The sequence below is a fragment of the Leptidea sinapis genome, chromosome 13, assembly GCF_905404315.1.
Source record: "Leptidea sinapis chromosome 13, ilLepSina1.1, whole genome shotgun sequence".
Lineage (NCBI taxonomy): Eukaryota > Metazoa > Arthropoda > Insecta > Lepidoptera > Pieridae > Leptidea > Leptidea sinapis.
In genome coordinates, this window is record NC_066277.1 from 10,523,462 (window position 1) to 10,545,770 (window position 22,309).

The 22,309-nt window shown below is 33.6% G+C and overlaps 2 protein-coding genes across 4 annotated transcripts in view; both read right to left on the minus strand.

The window, feature by feature from the left end:
- Positions 1-1,962: 1,962 nt before the first annotated feature.
- On the minus strand, positions 1,963-15,086 carry LOC126967462 (mitochondrial amidoxime-reducing component 1). Of its 2 annotated transcripts, none has more exons than XM_050811954.1 (8): positions 14,866-15,086; positions 12,853-13,078; positions 11,901-12,045; positions 10,274-10,371; positions 8,710-8,818; positions 5,719-5,924; positions 2,531-2,599; positions 1,963-2,157 (listed from the first exon to the last, which is right to left on the minus strand). In XM_050811954.1, the coding sequence occupies exons 1-8, from the start codon at positions 14,876-14,878 to the stop codon at positions 2,028-2,030; spliced, it is 996 nt and encodes a 331-aa protein (XP_050667911.1). In that variant the 5' UTR covers positions 14,879-15,086; the 3' UTR covers positions 1,963-2,027. The 2 variants fall into 2 exon arrangements, with proteins under 2 accessions (XP_050667911.1, XP_050667912.1); XM_050811955.1 differs by lacking the exon at positions 14,866-15,086 and adding an exon at positions 14,832-14,851.
- Positions 15,087-18,447: 3,361 nt separating this feature from the next.
- Positions 18,448-22,309, minus strand: part of LOC126967457 (zinc finger FYVE domain-containing protein 26) — a 32,553-nt gene continuing 28,691 nt past the window's right edge. Inside the window, exon 16 of one of the 2 annotated variants that reach the window (XM_050811923.1) lies at positions 18,448-20,202. In XM_050811923.1, coding sequence (XP_050667880.1) covers positions 20,038-20,202 — 165 coding nt within the window. In that variant the 3' untranslated portion in view covers positions 18,448-20,037. The remainder of the gene's footprint in view (positions 20,203-22,309) is intronic. The other variant, XM_050811924.1, reaches the window with a different exon arrangement.

Genomic DNA, 22,309 nt, shown 5'->3' on the forward strand with positions numbered 1-22,309 from the left:
ATATTATTTTCCAATTTCTTTTCTTAGACAACCCTAACTTTTAAAGAGACCTCCAGTTTTAGGCGGGGCCTTTGTTTATAAACAGAATGAGGACCTATGACGACATAAACATAAACAATTATCTATGATTAAGGAGTATGCACACTACATGAAATGTGGCTTGTGTCTATGTATTTATTTATTCATTTTTTACTTCCTGTTTTTGCGAAACAAATAAACAAAATAAGAAGTTACATAACATTACACAGTTTCACATCTGTATTCCTGAAGGGTTAGGGGTGTATTTTTTCCACCCACGTTTCACTATGTTTAATTCCCACGTAATAGGGGACGAGCATCTACATTTCTGGGCTACTAGTGAGAAATTTCCTACGAAAAACTCAATAACTGCCCCATTCCATACCCAGGCCGGGTAGAAACCCGGTCCGGGAATGGAGTACCTATTATTAATACGAGGATGGTCAAAGATATCCATATTTGACAAAAAAATCCGTCAAAAACAATTTCTTAATAGGAGTCTATTAGAATTATCTTTATTGGATAAAACATTTTTTGAATTAAAATGTCAAGTCTCATTTGCCCAGTAATAACAACAGCTACAGTGCCGAATGGTTTGGTCTGAATAGACCAAACCATAATAATGCTTACATATTTTTGCTTCACGGCAGAAAAAGGTGCCCTTGTGGTATCCATAATCTATAATTACAAATTTGGAATTATTTTCAATGTAACTTGAAGAAAACTTCAAATAATTCTACATTGAAGTGCTTACGTAATTACTTATCAAAACTGTGAACTCATTTAATTTCGAACATAATAAAGAAATCTTGAATTAAAAATGGTGCAGTGTGTAGGGTGCCTTTAGAATAGACATTTACACACACACAGAGCAGTAAATATCGTGTTTCAAAGCACAATTCAAAGAGTATTACGCAGACAGGCCGATCTTTTCAACCTAGCATATTTAAATAAACACAAAATGTAAAAACACAGTTACAATTATACTAGTTTTTACCTTTTAAACGTGTTTTATTTAAATGTGTAACACTCGCGGAAATCAGAGTAAATACTAATATAACATAGTTTCATAATTAGATTAGAATTAACTATATTTATTGGGTAATACATAACTACAGTAAATACAAATTTAGTAGTATTTTCAATGTCAGCTAAAGCAAATGCACAAAATAACTTTGTCTTCATGGCAAAATGAGAACACAAATTGCTTCACAGCTGCAATGAATAGTAGGTATTTTACTATTATCTGATATTGTGTCACATCTACGTTTTTCATCTGTTTTAGGTCAAACAGAGTTCAAAAAAACAGCTGATTAGGGTTGAGGGAATCATAGTTTTTGCGAAAACTTTTAAATATTGTTTTAAAATATAATGCTAATTCATTTCTGACTTCACATAGTCATTAGAGATGACTTAAGGAATGTCTGGTTCAAAGCATAGTATACCCATTTAGTTTCACCTTGTATATTATATATTCTTAAGAATAATCTTTAAACCTAACAAGGTGTTCAGACATTTTAATGTATGAAGAAGGTAGTGATGAGTAAATAAAATGCATTTTTATATATGTTTTTATGAGCATGTATTAAATTTTAATAATATTAACAGTAATGTATAAATGTTCTTACAAGCAATATTTAGAATTTATAAAAATCTAGGTGATAAAAAACCCTTTAAGAGACAAAAAAATAATTTTAAAAATCTATGATAATTTAAGCCTAGTCCATAGAGAATAAACTAAAATGGCGGCTTGTACCCGTAATAAAAGCAGTACAGTCAGCAAAAAAGAGTCCAACAGCTCTCGCGTGCAAATTCACATTAAATTGATCTAAAGATTTTGTGCCATTGTCTTAGTAGTGATTTTTGTTGCATGCATTATTGCCGCGTGTTTGAGCGTGTTAAAGCAACAGGGTGTGAGCGAAGGGATAATGACAATCTACATACGCCATTTTAAATTATTTTCTTTATTGATTCGGCTTATAATAATAGATGTAAGAGTATCAAGACCGTTAAGCATAGTAAACAGGATCATTCACAGATATTAGTCCTCCAGGGCTGGAGCGCAGCGCCATTTGCAAACCCAATCGCGGCGAGTTGCCCGCAGCTTTACGTAGCTTTTCGTTTTCTATCTGGCGATACCTGCAATAGTATAGATGGCCATTTACTAGTGTATTGACACGAGCAATTCTTCTCGAATTAAAAAAAAATGCAAACTTAATACACAATAAAATTATGAAAATATTAAATTAAATTGTACCAAGCTTTATGGACGATGCGGAACTCGAGAAGTGTGGGTCGTACCAATTGGAATGTCTTGTTCAACTCTCTATAAACTAATTGTCAAATATTTCAATTTCTCTTTGATAGGACTTTTCATTTAGTTGTAATGAGTATGTATTTAGTTGTAATATATGAGTTTATCATAAAAAATATGATTTAGTCATAGACAAAAACTATACATGACAGTGATACCAACCCACAGAAAACAAATTAACTTTTATTATTTATTTACCTTTTCAATGTCTCCAACGCCTCCATATTACGTACTCCGGTTTCCGGGTCAATGGTTGTGAGAAGACATCTGAAACATATTATTATTTTACATTTTTAGGTAAAGAACATTAGGAATCAACATAAAAATGGGGGCAAAAAAAAAGTTAATAGTTCCGCTAAGTGTTCATTTAAGTTGATTGAAATACCCACACCCACATAGCACACAACGTTACTCACTACAGTTTTTACACGCTTTTTATTAGCTTCACCTGTATGTATGTTTGTTTGTAACCGACTAGATTTGGGCGCGATTTTGTCCCCCTTTAAACGGCCAGATTTCGTTCAAACTTCGTAGATTTATCGAGGACAGATGACAATACATTAATTTAATAAAACTACTCCATTTATCATTTTGCAAAATAATATTTTTGTTAATTTATATAATAGTCATCTATCGTCTATAGGGCAGGAACTGATGTTAATTTGTAATTTCAAAATAAATTATCAATTTTTAGTTCAGTTTTCTATAAAAAGCTTGTTTTTTGTTTTTTTTTAACTTCTATTTTTATAATAAATATTGTTTGCGCAACATTATTGTTTTGACATCCATATAATTTGGTACTGATACAAGTGGTGTTTCTTTTACCTACTTATATTACCTACTGCTTAAATCAACAAATTAATAATATACAAAAAAACTTAGATTAAGGATTTGTCTCCGCTGCGCACCAACTAGATACCGTACTACCTAACAACGATAGCTTTTTTTATTACGGTAACTTTATATTGTAGTGTGTATTGGCTATTTGTAAAGATGCTTGTGTGCGTGCATATTGACACTCAACGGCAACTTTCAAATTTTGTTACTTATATTCTTACGCTTCGTGTTATTTTACATTGAAATCAATAAAATACTAAATACTTACTGATGATATGTGATCTCAGTGTCTTTCTTTTTCCTTGTAGTATTATTTTTACAAAGTTTTACTACGCAACCCGGCATTTTGATTTCAATTCTTACAAAAGTATAATAGAACATGTGGCACGTCAACGTCACACATTGTTCGAGACTGGGTTCTTACCACTTGGGCGTAGTATTAGTTGCCGCACTTTGGGACTACTCCTGCGGTAGTTCTAGTTGAAGCGCAGCTGAGAACAATGCTTAATCTAAGCATCAAAATAAATTAATAATATTCTATTGCACGAGTATAATATACTTACTTATATTATACAAAAAAAAGTGAGTGTGTATTTATGTACGCACGCAAGGTGTTCTTTGACGTAATAAAACAAAAACCCTTAAAAATTTATTCCTAGTGCTATTTTACGTTTGTTGAAAAACAATATTGTATTAAGTTATTAAATACAACCAATGAAAACATTATTATACCGCATAATATATTTAATTACCAGTAGGAGGCTCCTTTTCACAGAACGCCGGCTAGATTATGGGTACCACAACAAGAGCCAATAAATATTTACCTAGCACCACCGGATCGTACCATAACATCGCGCACTCGGTTGTTTATCGCTATCATCATTACTATTCAAATATTTGTCCAAATATTGTAGTGTTAAAGACAAAGTTTATCTACTTTAAATACCAGATTCGATAAAAGCATTTATTTTGATATAAGGATCAACTTGTTATTATGCATGATCCCGTAGCGTTGCACGGGATCATGCATCACTTACCATCGGATATACTGGTTTATCCTTCTCTTTCTTAAAGAAAAACCTCTACACAATCTATTAATTGCACCTAATGATAGAAACTTAACTTTCACTGTTTATAATAATATAATTAACTATATTAATATTTACAATCAGTCGGTACTTTTTTATCTACAAGACAAATTCGTTACATAATTAGATTCTATTAAAAGTGCCGACATAATTATGATTCTATAATAATTGCAAGAATACAATGCGCTGTAAATATAAAAAAAACGTTCAATTCAATAGTGTGGCAGAGTGTGGGACGTGTGTTTGTATTGTTACCAGTGGGAGGCTCATTTGCACAAGAAGCCGGCTAGATTATGGGTACCCATTACTGTGTTTCGGTCTGAAGGGCGCCGTAGCTAGTGAAATAACTTAACATCTGTTGTCTCAAGGTGACGAGCGAGTAGTAGAGTAGTGCCGCTCAGAATTTTTGGGTTTTCAAGAATCCTGAGCGTCACTGCATTATAAAAAGGTATCTTATCAATTACCAACAGCTGAACGTCCTGCTCGTCTCTTCTCTTCCATATAAAAAAATATTGCGTGCATGTGTGTATGTATGCGTGTGTGTGTGTGTATGTGTGTGGGCTGGAACACGTGCCGAAAACCATTTAGTTACAACGAAACAGAGCGGCCAACTAACTGGCTGGACTGCTGGGTAGGTTTCTGTGTGTTCTGAGATTCAGAAGTGTTAACAATTAGTATAGACTGTAATAGTATTGCAATACGTGCGGTTTCTCTTTTTTGTAAAGATAATTTATATTACTAGCTGACCCGACACACGATGTTCTGTACATCTATACATATAAATAAAATTGGAGTGTCTGTAATATTGAAATAACCGTTTTTTACTACATGTATATGAATATATATATGGTACTTACACCAAAATAACATCTTTTACAATTTTTGTCTGTCTGTCTGTTTGTTCGAGCTAATCTCTAAAATGGCTGGACCAATTTTGACGGGACTTTTATTGCAAGGTAGCTGATGTAATAATTACTATTTTAGGCTACGTTTATTTTAGAAAAAAAAAATATCTTAGAAAAATAAAGTAATGCTGCAATGTCCTAGAAAACTCTAAAAATAGTTTATATGGCAAAACAACGTTTGCCTGGTCAGCTAGTAATAAATAAAATACTGTTTATGAATTTGTCAATAATATTTCATAACATCAATAATAATTATTTCGTTAAATATGCTCTCTGTTGTTATAATGAAATTGCTTCACAGCAGAACTGTCAAATCGTGAGTAACAACAAATGAGTGAGTGAGACCAAATATTGGAAATAAAAATAATCATGTGTCCCAAATCGAAATAAAACTATCATATCTCTCAAGTTGGACTAAACTGCACTCCATGATACTTCATGGAGTGCAGTTTATACCCATTATAATCCGTTCATTAGGTTAGGAGTTCACTGGGAACAAACATCAGGACACTGCTTTATATATATTAAGATATTTATGAATATAATAGATGCGTACCTTGTGCACGGTTTAATAATTTCGAAGACGTTGTCGCCAATTTTAACAAACTTCCAAGAATCTTCAGCGTAAGGTTGCCCCCCGGCCACCACGAAATTGGGTCTATAGTTTTGAACCGTCGCGGTCGAAGTCTTGAGCCTGGTGTTCAACTCTTGTATCGACACTTCATTTATCAAGTTATATGAGGTTTCATCGGGAAACGCACCCTGAAATTATCAACTGACTATTAATTATAACGCGATTTTGAAGGTTCGGGTGTTAATTAATGATAACTGACTATACCACTGGGAGGCTCCTTTGCACAGGATGCCGGCTAGATTATGGGTTCCACAACGGCGCCTATTTCTGCCGTGAAGGAGAATGTAACAAGAAACCAAAGAAGATGTGGGACCTAATAGATAGCTTAACTAACAATAATATAAGGGAGGTCTCAATACCAGCTAAACTGAAAAAAGGGGATAAGGAATTGAAAGATGGACAGGAAATTTGCGAATATTTTAATGAATTTTTTTCGACTGTTGGTTTATTGCTAGCGGAGGCCATTCATGCAAAGTACCATAATAACAAAATCTATACTGATGCAACACCTACCGATATCAATCCTAATTTTGGCCTCAGTAAACTAAATTTCACGACAAAAAAAGAAATCATTAAAATAATAAATAACTTAGATGTGAATACTAGCTCCGGAATCGATTACATAAATACAAAAACTTTAAAATCTATTAAAAACTCTATAGCTGACGAACTTAGTCGGTGCGTAAATATTTGTTTAGAAAGTGGTAGTTTCCCTGCGTCTCTCAAAATAGCCAAAGTGACTCCTATTTATAAATCAGGAACCAAAACAGATCCTAGCAATTATCGACCCATTTCTGTACTCCAGTATTATCCAAAATCTTTGAGAAAATTATATACAATCGGCTAGAATCCTACTTGAGCTCCATTGATTATCTATACCCTAAACAATACGGATTTAGATCAAAATCCAATACATTATCTGCCACTGTTGACTTAGTAACTAAAATAAAAAATAATATAGACGGCAGAAAAATTGCTCTGGGCATATTCATAGATCTAAAAAAAGCCTTCGACACGGTTAGCCACAAACTTCTCCTGGACAAATTAAAAGATATAGGTATCACCGATTACGCTCACAAAATCTTTGAATCATATCTAACTGACCGTTTTCAAGTGGTGAAGATCGGTGAATACCAAAGCAAACAAAAATTAATAACTTATGGAGTTCCTCAAGGCTCGATTCTTGGATCCATATTATTTCTGGTTTATATAAACAATATAAGTAAACTAGCCCTTAAAGGAGAACTGTCGCTATATGCCGATGATACCACCTTGTTTTATTATGGAAATAAAATTGATGACATAATTCGAGACGCCCAAAATGATCTTAACATACTTAATATCTGGTTTCAATGTAATTTGCTTACCCTTAATATAAACAAAACCCACTATGTAATATTTGCACCTAAAAATAAAAAAATTAATGACTTTGAACAGCTAAAAATAAATAATATTTCTATAAGTAGGTCCGATTCCGAAAAATATTTAGGTTTAACTTTAGATAATAGGCTTACATGGAAACCACATATTAAAAATATTAAAACAAAATTAGTATCTCTAACTGGAGCCCTTTGCAGTATTGTACGTTGCCTGCCCCATAAAGTTCGTTATTTAATCTATAACTCCTTTATAAAGCCACACTTAGATTATCTTATCCAATTCTGGGGATCAGCAGCTAATACTAATCTTAAAGTACTACAAACGGCACAAAACAAATTGATTAAAGTATTATTTAACTATGATTTCTTAACATCATCAGAAAAAATATATAAAGAAACAAAATTAATGAACATAACTAACACCTACAAATACTACACTTGTATCTTAATCCGAAAATTATCATCAAAAGAAATACATTCAAACATAACCTTAACAATAAAAAATAAATATCCCCAATTACATCGATTAAGAAGTGCCAATAATATAATCTTATGCCAACCCTGAACTAATTATGGTAAACGAAATATAACTTTTGAAAGTGTTGAACTGTATAATAAGCTTCCTAAAAATATTAAAGAGTGCAACAGTATGCACATTTTTAAAAAACTCCTAAAGGCCCATTTAAGCAATAAAACTGAAACATAAATAGAAATATCTTGAAATTAATTGTCAACCCATTGAATAGAAATAATATTTCCTGCTGTCACATCTAGTAACTCGTTATCGATGAATCTACGTAATCTTGTGTAGTGAGTTGTGACTCAGCCGTGGCTCGCGTCGACTGTTGACGTCGACCGGCCCGGGTCGGTATGATTTTGATGCGATGGTGTTTTAAAACTACCCACTAGTATTATAATTTTTATAAAATATTTGTTTTATTTTTTATTTAATATTTGTATTAGAAATTAGAAATGTATATAAGCTATACTTAACTAATTAGCCTATTTTAATTACTTTATAATTTCCTGTACGCTTTAAGATGCAATTTTGTTACCCACTTTTTATAAAATAGCCTGTAAGTTCCATTTAAGTGGAAATTCCTTTATGGAACAATAAATGTCTTAAACCATAAGCAGTAATGTGTAAGCATTACTGTGTTTCGGTCTGAAGGGCGCCGTAGCTAGTGTAATTACTTGGCAAATGAGACTTAACATCTTAATAAATGTCTCAGGATGACGAGCGCAGTTGTAGTGCCGCTCAGAATGAGGTGAGGTTTTTCAAGAATCCTGAGCGGCACTGCATTATAAAGGGCTGGGCGTATTATATACATATGTATATGACATGTATATTTTATGTACATGCTAATACATAATATAACAATGAAATATGTGCTGTAATGTTAGAATTTTATTATTGTATAATGACGTGGAGGTTATGTTATTTGCATGCCCTTTTTGCCTAATCTTATAACTTATATATAACTTCTATACACACATTATGCAAATATAGAATTATTACTATTATTATTATTACCGTATCCTGTTCCTGAAATTTGTACAGTTTCAAGCTGTTTATCAGTTTCCGGCTGTTGTTGGCCGCGTAGTACACCAGCCTGTAAGTGGCGCCTGGTCTAGCGAGGACGCTGAAATATAATAAAAGTTATGAATACTTTTGTGTTCTGTACTGTTTTAACCATACTCCTGGAGTACACTATCGTGTAGACCTGACAGCCCGATAAATGCGTGGCCAATTATTTTAATAAAAGGCATTTATTTTCTCAAAATTGATTCTTTTAGAAATTTTTGACGTTATACTTCTTTAGGCGCGTTATGAAAAAATTTTAAGATACGCGCGCATCACTGTAACACTAAAGTAACAGGGTGAAGTTGTTTCCTTAAATTTTCTGACGTTTGCGTCATTTCTTATTTTAATATAGGTACTAGATACAACTACCGCTTCGGAAACAAAATGCGCTCTGAGAGAGAAGAAACGGCGCAAGAAACTCTCCCAGCATTCTTTTTTTTTTGCGCTCTTTTGAATGAAATATACAATATTGTACCATCATTGCTATTGCTATAAAATAATCATAATCTGGTCCCAGGCTGTCGGATCACTTAGATATTCAGCTGTGGAGGATTTATGACAGAGCCATTTTTTAATAAAACATTTAAATTTATTTATAGATAATGCCTGAACAAGGAGCTGATAATGGCTGGGATATTATTATAAAAGTGTATACAAATAATGTTCGTTAATGTGTGCGTCAGCTAGAGGTTAAATATAATAATAATAATCTTTATTTCAGACAGTAGGTACCAAGTAGGCAATTTAGTCTTTAGTTACAAGAGATCTTAATTATCATATTAAGAACGTGGGCCGCAGTGATCACTTCTTTTTTTTTAAGTAAGGCCGCTGCAGGACACTTTTTTTATGTAACGAGACGAGCAGGACATTCAGCTTAAGATAATTGATACGCCCCACCCATTACAATGCAGTGCCGCAGAGGATTCTTGAAAACTGAATTGAATTTTGTGTGGCAATAAATTGCGCTCCTAAGATGTTAACTCTCATTTGCCCAGTAATTTCACCAGCTACTAATGCTTACACATTACTGCTTCACGGCAGAAATAGGCGCCGTTGTGGTACCCATAATCTAGCCGGCATCTTATGCAAAGGAGCCTCCCACTGGTATATTACTAGTACTATGGTACTGGTATACTTAGCATCAGGTGACCCATGCGCTCAGTTGTCTTCCTCTTCATTCATCTACCTTTGAACAGGTACCACAACGGCGCCTATTTCTGCCGTGAAGCAGTAATTCGTAAACATTATTGTTTCGATGTGAAGGGCGCCGTGGCTGGTGAAATTACTGGGCAAATGAGACTTAACATCTTATGTCTCAAGGTAACAAGCGCAATTGTAGTGGCACCCAGTTTTTTTTTGGGTTTTTCATGAATCCTGTACGGCACTGCATTATAATGAATGGGCTGGGCGTATTTATTACCATCAGCTGAACGTCCTGCTCGTCTGGTCGCTTAATTTCATTAAAAAAAGGTGTCGTGCAGCGACCTTGTCAATAGTTGGTAAAGTTACTCACGTAGTAAACCACTCGGACGCTTCTAACCCACAGTCGAAGACAGGCACTTCAATGGACCACACCGTAGCAGTCTTCGGCTCTAGATGTGACGACACAATCTATAAAAATGTTTTAAGATCATTAGATTTAGACTTGTGTGAATTCCTAAGTTAGTTTATTTAAGTTTTGCTGTGTTAAGTATTTTATAAACAGAAAGCGGACCCGACAGATATTGTCCTATGCACACATCTTGAATTTGAAAAACCGGTTAGCCGTTAGGAGGAGCTGCCTAACATACATACACATGGGCAGGAGATTTATATATGGACAGAATTGAGAAACTAAACCATTCTCGAATTCACTGGAACACAAAAAAAAATAACAAGATCGGTCCAGCCGTTTAGGAGGTAATTCAATTGTGAATATAAACCATAGAATCAAAAAAAAACATATCAAAATCGGTCCAGCCGTTTAGGAGGTAGTTCAATTGTGAATATAAACCATAGAATAAAAAAAAACATATCAAAATCGGTCCGGCCGTTTAGGAGGTAGTTCAATTGTGAATATAAACCATTGAATCAAAAAAAACATATCAAAATCGGTCCAGCCGTTTAGGAGGTAGTTCAATTGTGAATATAAACCATAGAATCAAAAAACATATCAAAATCGGTCCGGCCGTTTAGGAGGTAGTTCAATTGTGAATATAAACAATAGAATCAAAAAAAAACATATCAAAATCGGTCCGGCCGTTTAGGAGGTAGTTCAATTGTGAATATAAACCATAGAATCAAAAAAAACATATCAAAATCGGTCCGGCCGTATAGGAGGTAGTCCAATTGTGAATATAAACCATAGAATAAAAAAAAACATATCAAAATCGGTCCGGCCGTTTAGGAGGTAGTTCAATTGTGAATATAAACCATTGAATCAAAAAAAACATATCAAAATCGGTCCAGCCGTTTAGGAGGTAGTTCAATTGTGAATATAAACCATAGAATCAAAAAACATATCAAAATCGGTCCAGCCATTTAGGAGGAGTTCACTGTCAACACACGTACCAAAGAATTATATATATAAAGATAATCAGGAATAAATATTTATCGGTATCTTAATTTAGATATTAAGCTTTATTAAGATACATTTCAATGTTAAAGAAATAAAAATGGGCTCGCTTCGCTACCGGCTACGGCACGGTCTGACCTTCTACAATAACATTTAAGTAAGTTGAAATATTTTAAAGACATTTGTATTTCAAAACTTATAGCAGGTTTAAGGATAGATAGATTTTAATTTGATAATAAATTTCACTAAATAGTAAATGAGAGTGTACGTGACACGCCCACAAGTACCGAATTGTAATGGAATGAATTAGGGATCACTACTATCCTTCATTACCACACCCATGTACTCTATCTAGTGACCGAGATGACTCATTATTTGTCTCTATTACACATAATATGCTCGTGGTTAGTGAACCTGACCACAAAGCTAAGCCCCAGGTTTCCGGTAGATGCATGCAGTTGATAATTATATGTTTATTTATATATACATTGTATGAGTACGTTTGTGTATTAAATATATCATCATTTGGCCCATACTACTACAGACTATGATATACTTTTCTAACGACATCTCCGTCAATACTTACTTCAGCCAGATTAACATGCAGGGGCTCCATATTTTTATATTTCATAGTCAGAACAGAGCTCTTGACTGAAGTTTCTACCCCAAGTAATTCTGGATATGCTCTGGCAGTAATGAAATTGTACTTTGCATCCACCACCATCAAAACCCTGGAAGTGATTTAATATATAAAGTTTATACAATTAATTAACAAGGTGATGAACCATATTAATCTACAAGATCAACAAGAGAATGTCCACGGTCCTACAACATACACGAACATTGTTTCAAACCATGCCCCATGTTTCAAAAAAAGCAGTGAAAAAAATTATGAAAGTATTGCAAGACGGTTACCCATTGTTTGTAGATGTTTTTTTTTCTTTCGTTTTTCTTGTTAATTAAGTAGGAACCTAGTTATTTCTTTTTTTTTAGCCTTTTGCTTGTGGCTTTTTTTTTGTATTTTTCAAAATTATCTTTAGCTTTAAGTAACACAAAATAAAAAGTTTTAGTTAAACAAAGAATGTATATTATACCTACAAAGCATGTCTAGTTTGTTTGTAAGTGGAGTGTACAACATTATAAAAGAATTTTTAAATGTGTCCGTAGATTAAGAAAGTTGTATGCACATTGGCTTCCTAATATATAAATAAATAAATAAAATACATAGTTTCACCTGCACCACGTCTATTGTGTGAATTTGTTTCCCGTCCCGATACGACTTGCGTGTGTTTGCGTTGTGTCAACCATACTCTCATATCAACCATCGTCAACTTTTTACTTCCTGTTAGGTGTGCCACCTGCCAGTTCTTAAGTTCTATCGCCAATGCGAAACGCCGGCTCTACAGTTGCCTGTGAATCGCAGCTAATATCTTCGGATGCGATCACGGTGTGATGCAGGCATGACTTCTTCGTGAAGATAGAATCTGACATTTACAATAATTACTATAAATTTGCAACAAAACACACTCATGACTTACCGATCTCTCAACCACCCCTTTTTCACCCCCATAAGGCTGCACTCGACTCGATCTAAAGTCACAGGTCCACATGATTTAATTGGATATACGTAGAGCTCTTTTAAGGTTCCGACCTGAGTCCATTCTTCGGGTAGTTTGTTCTTTTTGTACTTGTTGTAAACACTGTACGCTATGTAAGCCCCACCAACGGCACCTATCGCCGCCACAGCTGTTGAAGTATTTAAAGCTGAAACATATAATTATTGTTTGTCAACACATTTACTGCTCAATCACAATGGTTTGATGCACGTGATAAGAGATCACGTAACATAAGCGTCAGCCATCAAAACGCCTGTGGGTACCTTTAGTACTGGCACCGCACAACTTGCATTGTTATCGGAGCCAATGAACAATGTGCTACAACTATCAAAATTCGCCAGCACTGGGCAGTGGACGTGTTATTCTTTGGATCAATCCCCCATTATGCGCCCTCATGGTCCTCTGGTCACTCAGTCCATACAGTCTTCTGTAGACCTAGGCCATCTGGCGAGTATCTCGCGGGATGCGGGCTCCGAAATAAGAACCGGAAATAAGAACAGTACTCCATGTCGAGCCGTATCTGCGACTCATACAGTTGCAGGTGGTGATTTGTAGTGAACGTGTAAAGTGTACAATCTCCCCTTACTGAGCTCACCGATTTCTCATGAGGCCAACTTCGCCTTTGCTTCCAAGTGACTACAGTTACTTGTACTATTACATATTCTTTGCTACGGTACTAAAAATCACGCAATATTTAAGTTGTGAATGCACAAACTTGTGCCATCTTAGGGTTGAACTGAACTAAGTTAAGCTGGTCCGGATCACTCACAGACACAATTTTAGTGAAAAATTATTGTTTTTGTCTGTAATTTTTTTAATTTGTACTGATAATTGTTGTTTTTATATTGATGAATATTCAGTGTTTAAGCAATGGTATATATAAATCAGAAGAAAGAAATGATTTATAAAAACCATTTCAACAGAAGAAAAAAAGTGATTTGAATTGATACTTTTTTTAAATAAATTTTTGATGTTGCAATTTTGAATATTTTGAAAAAAGCTTGGAACCTGATAAATAAAAAATTGCTTTACTTTTGCATAATTCATATTAAGGGGGTAATTAGTAAATTAGACAAGTAGTAATCACCTCCTAATGTGATATGTTATAATAACCCTGTATAGGTATAAGTAAGTATATATATAAAGCAACAAGTCACATTTTCATGTGCTTTGGGTCAACAGTTTTCGGGTTCAGTAACAAGATTAAAAAAATATCAAAGAAGTAGGTTTAATACACATATAGGTATCTACATCTATTAATGCTATTATATATAGCTATACCTGTAAATGGCTGATCCATTCACAGAAATAGCTGCTAGCCCTTGGGTTTCTAGTAGCCCTTTAGGTATATTTATTTGAATTTTTTTTTATTTCAGCCATCATTTCTCCTACCTCTCTGCCAACGCCATAGGTAATAAATATTTGAATAAAAATAAATTGAGTCTGCTTTGCTGCTATTTAGGGTAGAGTAAAATATAGTGGTCTCTTCATTTAAGATTCTTTTCCTATCCTAAACCTAAAGTAATATGTTTTTCTTGTAATCAAATAAATAGAAAAAATATTAAAATATTCTTCTTTTATTGCTCTAAATAGATAAACTATCAAAAATTGCGGCTTAGATATCTACTTGTTCAGGAAAATTGTAGGGTACTTTTAAAATATTTATAGTTACCTGTGTACTTTTCAATCCATCATATAATTTAAAATATTCAATTTCACATCATATAAAGCTAAAAATTTGTGTCGTTAATTTAACAGAACCACATAATTATCCAAAGCTCAATGTTGTACGCTGTATCATAGCTAAACATCAAACAAAAAAGGGTCTTATATCAAATCACATATCTAAGACTCAATTTAATTTAATTACATTTTTAGTAGGTTGGTAGGTACGTACTTACCCATTATTTTAGTGCATCTTATTATAATTCTTACCTTGATTTTTCATTTTAAATTTAAGAACAAGAAGTGTAAACTTTCGCAATAAAGGCAAAGTTTACTGTGTTACTGATAAGACAGATAATATATTGATAAGGCGTGTTATTATGATAACCTTCTCTTTCCAATCATCCAATGTGTCTGTTTCATATTTGACATGTTTGTGCCTTGTGAGTCGTGACCACAGTCCACACGGTACAACTAGTCACCTATGTTTATCACTTTAAAGTTGAAATCCTAAATTCGGAGTCTGACTGTGGTCTGTGACAACTGACGAGATTGTCGAAAAGTGTAGATAATTTAATAGCTTTGTAGGGTAACAATCTGAGGTAAAAAGAATGCTTTCTAGGGACTCATAGGCAGGCATAAAAGGCATTTATTTTCTCAAAATTGATTCCTTAAGAATTATTTGAGATATCAATTGTCATTTCTAACACTACCATTTCTTCGAAAACAAATTGCGCTCTGAGAGAGAAGAAGCGGCGCCAGATACTCTCCCAGCATGCTTTTTTGCGCTCTTTTAATAAAATATTCAATAATTTATTGTCGTTGTCATTGCTATAAAATAATTATTATCTAGTCCCAGACTGTCCGATCACTTAGATATTCGGCTGTGGAGTAGTAGGGTATATATAAAAGAGCCATTTTTTTTTAATTTTTAAATTTATTTATAAGTTATCACCACCGCCACACTCTCTGATCAACACCACATTCTCTTGCAACACCAGAGGAATCACAGGAGCGTTGTCGGCCTTTAAGGAAGGTGTACGCACTTTTTTTTAAAGCACCCATGTTGTATCGTCCCGGAAGCACCGCACAAGGAAGCTCATTCCACAGCTTTGTAGTACGTGGAAGAAAGCTCCATGAAAACCGCACAGTAGAGGACCGCCACACATCCAGATGGTGGGGATGATATCCTAACTTGTGGCGTGTCACGCGAAGGTGGGATTCGGCGGCAGGAATCAGGTGAAACAGCTCTTCGGAACACTACCCATGATAAATGCGGTAGAGGATACACAATGAAGCGATGTCTCTACGCAACGCCAAGTGATCCAGCCGTTCACAGATCACTGGGTACCCGACAATTCAAGCTGCTCTGCGTTACATTTCTTTGTGATTTTTTAGTAGGTGGTATGAAAATTTGTTAGTGAAAACCCCCCTTTGATCTTATTTCGTAGAATATATACGAAACAAGAAAGTATCGAGAGTATCCCTGTGGAATACCTATTCGTACAGATTTACCCGAAGACCGTATGCCGTTTACGTCGACTATCTGTACGCTTTCGATTAAGTATATTTTAACAGATTTAGTTCTTTATTTTTTACTCCATAATGCTTTAATATTAAGAGTAAATTTTCACGGTGGACACAGTCAAATGCTTTACATAAATCAAAAAAAATGCCCAATCCATCCTGTGCCGCTTCCCAGGCGTCAAAGATATGTTCGATGCGCTTAATACCCGCATTAATTGTTGATAAGCCCCTAGTAAATCCGAATAGATTTTAGTTTAATAATTTACAAACATGCTTTAGTAGCTGCTGAAGCAAAGTTTTTCAAAAATTTTACTAAAAACAGGCAGCACTGCATTACGCCTACAATTAGAATTAAAAGAACGGCTCAATTAAAAATAAAAAAAGAAAGGTGAAACTTTGCTGTATTTCATGAGGTCAGGCAACACACCCTCATCTATGCATTCGTTATATTACTGCTAATACAGATGCTAAGTTAATGCAGATGCTAATGAAGATAATGTCAAGTGTATTTTTAACAATATTTCTTAGTCAAATTGCTCCCTAGGTCCTTTGTATTTTTAGGTTAATTGATTTGAAGGTTTTTAGTATTTCAAATCAATGGACCATACTGGCACGTGTAATTTAAGCATATCCTGCGGATACCCATTAAGATAACATGGTTTTAGTGAGGAGTTTAGTTTGTGATAATTGGAATTTCCGAGAATACTCCAAATTTCTTTTACTTTATTTTTACTGATTTTTTTTTATTATTTTATCCTCAATGAAACGAGTTCTCGCTTGACTTACCTCAAACTACACGTCATTATTATCGTATTGTTTCTCTTAATAAAGCTCATATAAGTAAAGAGAATTTAAGCACTACGTTCAACATAAGCGTTTACGACTCTTGTGGATACCCATTGTTGCCCAATCATTAACACCTGGTTTGTTGTTTACTGTAACTGTATCCAAAGTATTATTATTCAATAGAAACTAGATTAAATTTCCTATCGTTCAGTATGTGAATATAAATTCTTGATAATGAACATCTATTCATCATTCAAAAGAATTATGAATATACGTTCACTAACTCGTGCAATCTCTGTTCGATTGCAATGAAACAACAAATAAAGTTGATTCTAAAACCATAAACACTTAACAAAAAAAACAACAAAACTAATTCAAAAACCTCGTTTATTCGAAAATATAACAATATTTCAACTTTTGTCGAAAGAAAGGTCTGTGTAAAATAAAATTAAACCACAAATCAAATAATTTGCACTAATTATAATAGATTGTTTCACTAGCTTTCATATACATTCACTGTAATCATCGTAACTATAAGCATTACTTTGCCACACGTAAAATAATACGCATAGAAACAAGCTCGCATGCTTGTTTAAATCACCCGGCAAAAACAACATTCAATGTTTAGAGAGCCTGGAACTCAAAGGGAAAATACAGATATTATTTGTTTTCGCAAAATAGTCAAATGGAAACAAAAACTTTTTTGCATGCTGTACATTGCACAAAAGTCATTCGAGCCAGGTGTCAACTGTCATGTTGATTCACCCGAGTTGTAGTTGACGTAGCCTGTTCGAATGAACGAATTAATATAAAAAAAAAAAAAAAATGTAGTTGACGTATATCAACGTGTAATGTTTTTTACTAGAAGTCTACAGTAATCGCAAATTCTTGAATTGGTTCAATAGCTGAACTAGTAAGGTTATAACATAAAACTACCAACGGTGATGTGTATTAATATCCGCTTAGTTAATATAATAAAATATTTGCACTAAACTTTAAAAAATCTTAATATGGTCCTTTTAGATAATGATTCAGTGAGTTGGATTTAGTTTACTTGTAATATAAAATACAAAACGTTCTCTAGCTTATTATATTTAACAAGTTTTTTAATTATTTCAGTTTTTAATAGAGCTTGCAAAGCTTTTTCAGAATGCCCGTACTTCAGGTTCAGTAACAGTGACTATGAAAAGATGTACGTACATATTTACTATATATTTAATTAAAAACAAAGTATATGTTTCAAATCAGTTCTCAATATAATTCACATTTTCCAGATGATGGTCGTACTGCTCCTAATCCACGTGGGGGAGTTGCAGTTCAAAATCCACAATACAAATGTCTTGTTAGAGCTCAGTGCCGGAGTAAAAAAATATCAACAGTGATTGAGCAGAAAGATGTGGAAAACTTTACAAATGTGTATTCAAATTTACTGAAAACTAGCATTAATGGTTTGAAAAGGTTAAAGAAACCTAAGAAAAAGGCAATGACAGCTCAATAGTTGAATATGAGTATCAGACTGAGTGTACAGTGGTGATGAGATGACACAAACTGCAGCAACACAGCGGAGGGTGGAGGTCCATTAAATGTGCTTTTCTCTCATACGAGATTTGAAGAGTTGGAGTCTTGCCTACTGGCCTGTGATATTTAACCACCTCTTCAATTATTTTATTTATAATTTTAAGAAATAAAACAAATGTAAATTATAATGTGTTAATATTTATTACACCATTGTTTATATTGTTCATAAGATACACATTATATATTTTTTATTTACTAACTTTATTAGTCTTCTCGTCATATAATAACATCATAATTTAAAATGATTTATAATAGCTAACAAAAATAATATGCTCCCTTATCTTAGAGAAAAACAATTACATGAAATTATATGGCTATTTGGTAATACAATAATTATCACAAGTTTCACCAATATTATATTTATAAAAATGAGATATAAGAGCTGTTAAGGTAGCTCCATTAATAATACTTATTTATTTATTTATTCAGAAACCCAACAATCACAGACGAATACAAAAAATGATAAAAATATATATATCTATGTGTACAGATAACTTATATGGTTACACATCATTCATTAGCTGTTATCTTCCTTAACATATAATACAACTTGGCTTATAGGAGTTAATAATGTTAGTTAAATTACAGTGTATAAAATATGTTAAATTTAAAATCAAGTCCAATTCAAAGCAACAGTATGTACTTCTAATGAATTTTAGTACATTAATTTATAAATATTTTAAGCCCATCTGCATCAATGTCCACATGTTGTTATTTGATTTAGGTAATTACTTACCATAATATGGGATAATAATTTTCTTAAAAAACTGATTTACCTACATGATGGCAACTTTTCCAGATCATTTTGTAAATGTGATAGAAAAATACAACATTCATTTACATTATTAATGATTTCATTAATTATTTGTGATTTGATTTTACCTATTTATGTAAAATCAAATGCTTTGTTATTAAAAATTCCAAATCATTTGTTCAATTTTTAAATACATAAAATAACAAACTACTCCGAAACGGCTTGACTAATATTTTATATGTGTATTCAGTAGATTAGAGAATTGGTTGTAGGTAATCTATATTTCATACCCCAAATTCCTTTATATTGCAATTTTTTATTAATGTATATTGTAACAACATTTTCCGTGTCAGCTATTTTAATAGAAATGTTTAGATTCTCAGTTTGTCCTTATAATCTTTGAAATATGTCAGATCCAGGGGTATATTCAATAATGCTGATAAGTACATGATGAGCAGTTAATTGAGGGTACTACGAAAAATTATTAACACTGTTAAATCACAGCTATTTGACACATAGTGGTTTGCTGATGGCTGCTTTGTGGATAGCAGTGAATGTGTTAAAGTTACATATAGAGCACCAATTTATTACTTCATACATCTTATGTTATTATGATAATCTTATTCAGTTAGATGAAGGCAGCACAAGACCAATCGTCATGGAGATCCTTGTGGGAGGCCTTTGTCCAGCAGTGGACATATTCCGGCTGATGACGATGATTCAGTTAGTAACCATACAACATAAAAACAGACTACATCATCAATGCCTCTTTATATATGATTTAGTTATAAACAATCCTATGACTTCTTGGATGTAAGTCGCTTAAGGCAAGCATTTCTAACTTGGTCGTTACCAAGCCTGTCTGCTTCTTGGAGGACACGTCGCAAGTCATTTGTCCTGTCGTGCCGGGCTGCCAATATGTAGGCACTGCTTACATTGTGGCATATTATGTAACAGGATATCTGAAAATAGTAAATTTATATTATAATTACATAATCAGTTTTATGTTCACATGATCAAATATTGAGTAGATTTATTAAGTAATAGTTAATAGGGACTTGAAACAAATTTGATATAATAAGTTTATATACCAGTACGAGACTCTTTTGCACAGGATGCCAGCCAGATTATGGGTATCACAACGACGCCTATTTCTGCCGTGATGCTGTAATGTGTAAACATTATTGTATTTCAGTCTGAAGCGGCGAAGTGAAATTTCTGTGCAAATGAGACTTAACATCTTACGGCTCAGAATTTTTGGCGTTTTTCAAGAATCCTGAGTGTCACTGCATTGTAATGGGCAGGGCGTAGCAATTACCATCAGCTGAACGTCCTGCTCGTCTCGGTCGGAGGTGGTGCTGGTGCGACACCATTTCAAGCCTTTTTATTTTAATTAGAGTTTCATGGTAGCGCTGCAGTTTACAGAATAGAAGTCTTCTGAATCGTCTCCAGTGCCCTCAACATTCATATTTTATTAAAAAAATCTCAACTTAATTGGTGCAGAAGATTCGGAGCAAACAGAATTCGCTGTGACACTGATAAGATAAGATTATTTATTTGTAGTCATGGGTATACATAGATGTTTCAAATCACAATAAAAGTTCTCCATTCCTTGCCCGCATGCTGTGGCGTACAAATAGTAATTAATAACAAGTAAAACAAATATATTTATACACAATGACAGTTAATTGATGTACATATCAATAATTGAATATTTTGAAATAACATATAACAAGTGAAATTGGTAAAAAGAAATTAAATTAAGTAATATGATATTTAAAAAATGTTAATTGAGTGTTGTATCTGAAAAGAAGTCTTTTATGGAATAGTACGATTTTGTCACTAGCACATTAAATAGTTTCTTTTTAAAACACGTCAACTTAAGTTCTGTGATTGTTGTAGGTATCTTGTTAAATATTCTCGGCGCCATTTCAAGAACACTATTGTACATCGAAGCTATTGTTGCTGCCATGTAAACGTTATCTATCCTTGCTTCTCAAATTAATATTGTGGATTTGAGATGTTCTGACAAATGTACCAGGGTTAGTTTTTACAAATAATGCTATTTCATAGATATATAGTGAGGTCAAAGTAAGAATTTTAAGTTGGTTAAAGAAGGGTTTACAACTATCCCTTATTTTAAGACTACACATTGACCTAATGCAGCTCTTTTGGGCTTTAAAAATTATATCTTTTTCGCATGAGTTTCCCCAAAAAATTATGCCGTAACGTAAGTTGGATACAACAAATCCATGATACGCTGTCAGAACAGTTTGTCTATTAGCGACTTTTGAAAGCTCATGAAGTGCGTACGAGAATTTACTTATTTTCTTACTAAGTTCTATTGCATGTGCCTTCCAATTTAATTTACTGTCAATGTTAAGTCCTAAAAATTTTGTTGTTTCGACACTTTCTACAACACAGTCATTGTACGTGACGTTAATTTTTTGAGGTGTGATTTTTGGTTCTCGCAAACGAAAGATCATAACTTTAGTTTTCTGTAGGTTTGCTTGCAAGTTATTAATGTTAAGCCAGTGTAGTGTATGCTAGAGCATCATTTATATTTACTTCAAGTTGTTTCAGGCTGTCACCTTTAATAACTATAGTACTGTCATCTGCAAATAAAATCGTAGGATATGGTATATTTGAGGGCAAGTCGTTTATATATACAAAAAATATAAGGGGCCTAGCACGCTTCCTTGGGGTACACCGTATGTAATTTCACGTTCTCGAGAACTACTAGTTTTTTCCATTTTACTACGTGGGCTTAGCTTAGTAATGTGCGTTATCTGTTTCCTGTTGGCAAGGTATGCTTTTATTAGACTGGGGACGTTCCCACGTAGTCCGCATGATCAACAAAATCAAATGCCTTTGTCATGTCCATATATAGTGCACAAACTGGCATTCGTTTATCTATATTTGTGACCACGTGTTTCATAAAATCATAAATGGCCATGTTTGTGGTGTACTTTTTTCGAAACCCTTTTTGCAATGTTGTCGATACATGATCCTGACTGTGGTCTTGTGCATTCTTTTATCTGTAGTTTTAAATTATATTGAGCAAGAAAA

What these genes read in the sequence shown, in the direction of transcription:
- LOC126967462 (XM_050811954.1), bottom strand. An exon ending in AATTTCAGGAACAGGATACG is followed by an intron (nt 5,925 to 8,709) that starts GTAATAATAATA and finishes TGATAATTTCAG; the next exon opens with GGTGCGTTTCCCGATGAAAC. An exon ending in ATTATTAAACCGTGCACAAG is followed by an intron (nt 2,600 to 5,718) that starts GTACGCATCTAT and finishes AATATGTTTCAG; the next exon opens with ATGTCTTCTCACAACCATTG.